At 39.4% G+C, this 8120-nt stretch overlaps 1 protein-coding gene across 1 annotated transcript; it reads left to right on the forward strand.

Annotated features, from left to right (window-relative positions):
- The first annotated feature begins 5907 nt into the window (after positions 1–5907).
- Positions 5908–7234, forward strand: cxcl8a (chemokine (C-X-C motif) ligand 8a). The gene is made up of 4 exons (XM_033624830.2): positions 5908–6164; positions 6334–6454; positions 6588–6674; positions 6803–7234. Exons 1-4 carry the CDS (start codon positions 6098–6100, stop codon positions 6813–6815), a joined length of 288 nt encoding a protein of 95 aa, XP_033480721.1. The 5' UTR covers positions 5908–6097; the 3' UTR covers positions 6816–7234.
- Positions 7235–8120: the final 886 nt, after the last annotated feature.

Raw genomic sequence — 8120 nt, forward strand, 5'->3', positions numbered from 1 at the left:
ACTTAGCAGGAATCTGAAATTTGCATGTTTGTGCCAAACAGACTACTGGTATTTCTCTACTGTACCCCACAGCAAGCCTGGGAAAATTTTTATGGTTTTAATTTCCAACTAGTATAATAATCATATTAATACTGGCTCTGCGTTGTTGCGGCTGCAGCCACTTAGCAGGAAGTTATCTACAATCTCGTTACTTGTGCCAAAGTGACTAACTGTGATTGTCTTCTCTGTCTCCATTGTGTCTGGGCATTTTGAAATACCCTGCTCTGATTTGTAACCTCAAAAAGCCTTGCAACATCCCAGAGCAACTTTGCTTTTGCTCTCCCTTAAGCAAACATATAAAAGTAACAGATTATTTTCTGGGAATAACAACATGTAGATAATGGGTACAATCCTATCAAAGAACAAGAATAAAAGATTTGAGTTATTACTTTCAATGCAAATATATGCTGTGTAAAACAAAAGCTGAACAATAATACTTATGTGCTGCACATGCAAGAGTAAGGTTGAGAGCATTTGTGTATATCATCATATCTCTGTCATATAGGTGTAAGTTATGACAAGCCTGCAAACTTGTCCTAGCATGATGTTAAATGTCAGAGAGACGCGGTTACACACATGTGGAATGTAAACTCCTGCAGGGCTTCCCACCCACAGATAAATGCCCCGATTCAAAGTTTTGTGTGAGGGGGGGAAAAAGCAATCAACCTTCAACCTCTAGCTGTTTGTAAATCTTAAAACAATGTGACAATTCCTGGAATCCCCAGAGGCTGACTGCCTCTGAGTCTTCTTTCTGTATCATCAATATTTACAATAGCACAGCTGAAACCTATTGTTTGCTATTGTATACATATTTCAGTGGAGCATGCTTACACTAAAGCGCCACAGTAACGCTCAAGCATACCTATCAGCTTACCTCTCAGACACACTAGAAAAGAAAACAAGAAAAGGAAGAGTGGGCGGTGACAAGTTCATGATTCATTCCTGATTTTCCCAGTGCCTGTTTTCACCCTTATTAACTCAGTGTTACGTATTCAGTATCAGTGTGTGGTGTTTTGTGTGCATCTGCATATGTTTGGTGTTTAAACCATATTTTATAATAAGGTGATGATAATAAATGTTATCAGGCAGAATGCCATTCAAAACAGAGCAGCCTCCCTTTAAATGTGCAACATTATACTCTACCAATACTTAACTCTGGAATGCTATGCAACCAGCTCAGGCGACAGAAGAAAATGTTGGTATCAAGGCTGTAGGTTTCGTTCCAACACTGGTGGCAGGGAGGGGGAGCATATATGAAACAGGGAGGGCGTTCTCCTCTGAATGTTTTTAGCATCAAACACTTGCGTTCTGGTGAATTTTTATGCACCAGTGTGTGCATTTTCTCCATCAATTTATGATGTTAATGCCTTTCATTTTGTCAAAATAAAAGTCCTCTGCAGCTTTCATTGGGAGGGACAAATGCACATGTTCTAAATATTGAGAGGGACGTGTCCCATATGTCTCTCCCAGTATCTACATCTATGGTTGGTATTGTTTCTGTAAGCCATGAATACATTACATTTGCACATTTCATATGAATCATATTAACCTTTATAAAGTGAGGTATGAGCTGACTTTGTCATCGGTAGGTGGAGGGAACTAGGCGAGACGCCTGCCAAGCTGCAGACCACTGTTTGAGACCAACAATCAAAAAGACTGGTAGTCATTGCTGTGCTTACAGCTACTTTTTAACGAAACATGGATGTTTTTTAGTGGTCCATCATTGTTTTTTCAGCGGGGATAGTGCCACAAGATGCAGTTGTTTTTATAAGAGACATTGCTGCTTTTTAGCCGCGATAGCAGCATATAAAGCGGGTATATTTTACCAAGACATTCCTGCATTTCCAGCGGGGATTGTGCCATCAAAACCGGGTATTTTAAGCCAGAGCATGATCTTTGGCTAGCCATAACCAAGTGTTTTCTCTGCCTAAACCTAACCACGTTAACCACAGCATTGTTGAAATGAAAAGTTTCAGCATATCTGCTTTATAATAATGTGTAACATATCCATGGGTTGCAAATACCAACAATTCCAACATTTTTTCAGGCAGTTGGGTGGATGCAACAACTTAATGCACTACTCAATGTTATGCCAAGTTTTACCATTGCTAAATAAGGAAATATGTGCCAAAGTAATCACAAAGCAATTTGTTGTTGTTATTTTTGCTCTTGTTTGGTATTTTCTCAGCTCTAAACCCACTTTTGCTGAACTGGATTTAGTTTAGTTTTAGATTTTTTTCATCATTTTTTTATGATAACATTTAATAAAAATGCAATCAACATTCTAAAATAAAAACAACATTGCCAGGGAACCATGAATGCCTGCAGAACAGGGATTGGTCTTTAAACATGTAATTTTGTGTTAGATAGCTACTAACTATATAAAAAAATAAAAATAAAACCATGGATGAGTTTGCCTTTTTTAGGACATTTAGAGCAAATGTCACCGATTTTAAATTAATAATATTTTTTTTTATGTCATTCCTCTTTTAACACAGGTATATTTCCAAGGTGGTAATCAGAATCACTTTCTCTATGTGCAACCGCACTGCCTGCACTGTCGATATTTATTTTATAGTAACATGCTTTTACAGTAAACGATATATCATGATGACAATGCAGGGTCAGTTGTTTTGTTTTAGCTACAGAATATCTACAATAATGAACGGGGTTTCTTGTCTGCAACATTGAAAGTTTTAGCTGAGGTCAATGGGAAGTTCTGGAATATCCAAACATCTATGGATCATGCTATAAAAAAAAAGTCATCATACTTCCCCTGTGATCTCATGATGCTACAGACCCTGTTTCCTCTATTTTGTGTGTGTGCGTGTGTGTGTCTGTGTGTGTGTGTGTGTGTGTAAAATTGATCGTGCTTTAGAAAATGAAACCTTGCATATCTGTTACAGGCTGAAAGTGTTTGCTTTATTTGTCTTGCCATTAGTACGAACCTGAAAATATGACATGCTATAAATACACACATCCTCAACACCTCTCACTTCACCATATTTTCCATTCTAAAAATATGAGTGACATATATTCGCACTCTGCCCCCAGCATCACAAGGTAAATTTGAGGGAGGATCTTTCTGATATACCACTGTCACTTTTAGAACACATATGACCTTGATCCTCCCTCAAATTTACCTTGTGATGCTCATATGTGTCCTAAAAGTGACAGCGGTATATCAGAAACTTTCCACCAAAATTCATCACATCCTGTATTTAATCAAATCTGATATTCACATCTGGTTTTCATTTCCGTAAAGTCTAAGATGACCACAAAAGGACATGGTTCTCTATGAATTCTGGTCATAACTATTGGCCTTGCTGAGATTTAATTTAGTTCCTGTTTATAAAGACAATCTCCAATAAAAATTGTCACATTTTTAACAGACATAATTGTGTCTCCCATATAAAATCAGCACGTATTGTTTAAGTGAGGCAACAACTGCATGGTTTGTGTGTCATGACCACAAGATTAGCCTTTACAGTTTGGAAGTTTCTTCATACTTCCTTCTGCTTTGTCAGACTGCATGAGGTGACGTACGGCAGATGTGTTGAAGCATGTTGAAGTTGCATCAGGCCTCGGTCCCATGAAAGTTTTTGGCACAGCGTCTGTTGTTTCTTTAGGAATGTCAAATGTGTGAGCCAGCATTATATGACGATTTTGATGAGTGTAATAATTGCCCTGCAATAATGTGTTTTACATCTGGAATGCATGAACTGGGTTCAAAATGTCAAAAGCTTCTCTTTGAGGTGTGTTCACTTATTATAACTGCATAATTCAAATTTGTGGATTGTACTTTTTTTGGGATTGAGTTGAAAACACTGCATTTCTTAAAGGTATAGTGTGTAGAATGTAGGGGCATCTATTGGCAGAATGTTATATGATATTCATAACTTTGTTTACATTACTTTATAATTACCTGAAACTATGAACTGTTGTGTTACTGGGACCTTCAAATAACCTGTTTATACATTTGCATAGATTTCAGGGGGCAAACAGAGCACACGTCGCAATTAATATTTAGAACATGTGCATTTGCCCACCCCTTCCCCTCACCCATAACAACGTGAAAGTAACAAAGGACTTTTGCTTTAATATTTAAGACATTTACACCTTAAATTGATTAATTACTTACTGACTTATTCATACTTCAAAAACAGCATCAATAAGTGATTAAATGAAATAAAAATCAACCAGCCACCCTCCTCCCCTGACAGTCCCTTCATAAGTAAAGAACAGTCCCTAAAGTGCGGTGAGGTTTGTGGACCGTTACCTGCCACAAAGAGTAATGTGAACGGCTCGTTTCTCCTCTGACACGCCACATACCTGTGTGCCGCCACGGCTGGGTTGTCCAGGTACTACTGGGCAGTCATGACACCAACGAAAGAGGAAATTACTGGACCTGGAGTTGGACTTCTCTGTCGCCGGTAAGCCGTTATCTTGCGCCGCAGGGCACTATGAGCCTCCGCCGTATTCCTGTCTGTGACCCCCGTTCAACCCACAACTGCCAGGATTCGCCCTTCCTTTCTGTTGCTGGTTGAAACGTGATAATAGGGGCACCCCAGCGCCCACTCCACTAACTTGACGTGGGAATGAGCGGTAGTCTAGAAAACTGGTGAGTTTTGTTTTGGTTTTTTTCTTTGGAGGACGCTCATAGATTGCGTCCTGGGCGGTCGCCCACATTACCCATAGCAAAACCCGTCCCTGGGTGTACAGGAAATCTAAAATAACCACTTGTCAACCAGACCCGCTGTCGACACTAACCTCGCGACAACTGCCACCCAGGCTACTGCAGGTGGCAGTTCTCGCGAGGCTAGTGACAGAGTTCAGTTTGGAGAGGCAGAGGAATGTTTTCTTCTTTTTTTTAAATTATATTATAATACGGGAGATTTACGGGAAAATACTAAGACGGGAGGACGGCGGGGAAGATGGGTAAAATACGGTAGTTTCCCGGCCAAAACGGAAGACTTGACAGCTATGGCCTATGCCCATGCGTTTACATCTACATATGCAGCCTCTTACACAGAGTTCACCATGTTTTTTTTTTGTTTTTTTTTTTTTGTACAGTAGTCCAGAATGGTCAAACCAAACACTGGCTCTAGATAGGGTTATGCGTTTTTGAATCACCCACGATTGTTCTCCTGCACGTTTGCCCCATGGGAGAAGATTCCGTTTTTACTGCTAGATGCCACTAAATCTTACACACTGAACCTTTAACAAGTTCTGCAAACCTTTTTGAGGTTTAACAGCAACAAGCATGTTAGTGCATGCAGGGTAGTGTGTGGAACTTGTTGTTTTAGTAGATGTCCAGCTGTAGACAGCTACTAAATCACAACAAGTAGCTGTGCGAGTATGTGAGAGACACACCGACTCAAAGGTCATGAATGGAGTCCTGGTACAAAAAAAAAAAAAATCTCCATCCTGAGGGTGAAATTTCTGATGATATATCCTGAGTGTTGGATTCGTCAGCCGCTCATTCACGGATCGTATGTAATTGTTCATTTTCTCACATGCCATCTGTGAATCAGTTGTCACTCGATGAATAGATAAGCTCAGTGTGAGCAGTGGTGCAACACACTGTCGGCAGCCATCCAATATACAAAGAATTTGTCTCAAGCACTCGTCACATTAATGACTTCATTACAACCTTTTTAGTCACTGTATTTTTCCAAGTGTCACCTCTGCATTCGTGACCAATCAAATGTTGACAAATGAGCCCTCCTGATAAATCAGAGGTGTCACTCAGCTACCTTACACTGTAAAATTCCCGCTCTGATGCTGACAGTCCCAGCTTGCGCAACCCTCCTCAGCCAGGGAAGTGAGTCATTTCCAGGAGATCCGCTTTAAAAGCAGAGACTCTGCTCTCCAGCACTAGATTCAAACAGCAGAGCAAGAAGGTGGCTGAAGCAACAAAAGGAAAGTTAAGGAGAAAAGGAACTCAGAAGAATAAAAAGCTCATTCTTCACTTTTATATTCAGACTTCATCAGACGACTTTCTGAAAGGCATTCTTCTTTTTTAGTATTAATTGTGGCAGAATATTTAAAAGGCAAAATGATGAGCAGCAGAGTCATTGTCATCTCCATTGCGGTGCTCCTGGCCTTCCTGGCCGTCAGTGAAGGTAAGATTATGATAATTCAATGCAGAAATATTGAGCTATGCTGTTAATCAAGTTACTCTCTCTTCAGTTTTGCATTTGAACAATCACTGCTGCACATTCTGCTGCTCTCTTTTGCTCAATGCAACACACTTATTGCACTTTGTGACCACATGTCCTATCATCTTAACAGGGAGTCTAGGAGTGGAGCTGCACTGCCGCTGTATCCTGACAGAGAGCAAACCTATTGGTCGCCACATCGAGAAGGTGGAGCTGATACCTGCAAACTCCCACTGCGATGAGACTGAGATCATGTAAGACCTCATTTCAAAGCCTTCAACCCATCTAGACAGTGCAGATGTTTATTCTTTGAGATTCTGTCTTTCTCACTCATCGGCTTCATCAACCTGTGTTGACGGTATCTCTGGTTTTTGCTTGGTGTTACAGTGCCACTCTGAAAAGGACAGGCCAAGAAGTTTGCCTTGACCCCGAAGCTCCCTGGGTGAAGAAAGTGATTAACAGGATCCTGGCCAAGTAAGTTCTGGTCAATCAAACAGTATAAGGTTGCTCAAAATAGTCTAGTGTCAGGATGTAAGCGGATAATGTAACAGAAAATGGCAGAGTTGCACAAATTAATTCTTTTCTGTTCCTTTTCTCTGCAGCGAAAAACGCTGAACAGACCGGGAGAGATTTGCTTCATGAGTCTCAGCTGTTTGAAGACAAATCAAGAGTACCAAAAAGTATTTGCTGTCATCAACACTCATTTCATTTTAACACCAGAGGACTGCTGAATGTCCCGATCAAGTGTTGAAAATGACAACAGGATTTAATCATTAATGTTATGTTTGTATCAAACATATTATTTATTTAAGTCTGTGCTTGTTTTTATGTTACTTGTGTGTGTTGCAGCCAGTTGTTTGCTGTCATTCAGCTGCTTCTGTTTGTAAAACTGCGTAACTGTTATATGTCTTTAAATTATGTGCTCAACATATTTATTGATATATTTATAAAACTTTAATGTATTTGAGTACAGCTTTGTTGTTCTGCTGACAACCTGTTGATAAATAAAAAGTATGTATGAAATTGAAAAGGGATTTCTTTGGTTTTGTTTCTTTCTTCTATATTATTATTCTAATATCTGATATATCTTTCAGAATATTCCTTTATTGTATACATAATGAAAAACAGTAATATGCACAGTCAGCACAAATCAGAGTAAGCATGACAAACTGAAGGGAACATGTCTTCTAACACTTTACTTGATCTTTCAAATTTCAAATGAAGTCTTATACTGTAAGAATTTTTACATATACTATGTTAAATATTGTTTTATAACAAATAAATACCTAAGAAAGTAATGTTCTATCAATACACACCCTGCTTGGAGTGTGTCCTAAATCGACCGTATTCCACTTCCCTATGGGACTGTAGTCAACATTACAGGGCTGCAGCACAGGTGCTGCTGGTGTAATGACCTCACTATCTCCCCACAGGGCCTAACCCTGAGTTTATTCTCACACAGATAAATAAATCTAATTGTAATGAGGCTGTGTATAGGACTGCAATCAGACTTTTAAATTGCACCAATAAACACAGCCGGTAAGTCAGTAAACTTTGACCGTACCACAAGTCACATGGACTTCTTGTTGCATTTGTATCAACCTTCAAACCCCTGCAGATAATATTCTCAATAGGATGATGCTGCAACAGCAAAACAATGATTTATAAATTATATGACAGCTTGATATTCCCTAAAAAAAAAAAAAAAGAACTGAAGGGTCCCCCAACAATGTAATGTTGCACTCCTGAAAAGTTAGGGGACTGTTCTCAATCTAAGCAGCAGATTCCTGACTTCTAGCAGTATGGATAAAGCTGCACAGATGCTTCTCTAGTGTCTTTGGTAAGACACAACCTGCCTGGTGAATATGTTGTGCATGTCTTTTAAACACCACACTAGGGCTGAATCAGGCAGTTAATCGA

The sequence above is a fragment of the Epinephelus lanceolatus genome, chromosome 3 (assembly GCF_041903045.1).
Source record: "Epinephelus lanceolatus isolate andai-2023 chromosome 3, ASM4190304v1, whole genome shotgun sequence".
NCBI classification, from domain to species: domain Eukaryota; kingdom Metazoa; phylum Chordata; class Actinopteri; order Perciformes; family Serranidae; genus Epinephelus; species Epinephelus lanceolatus.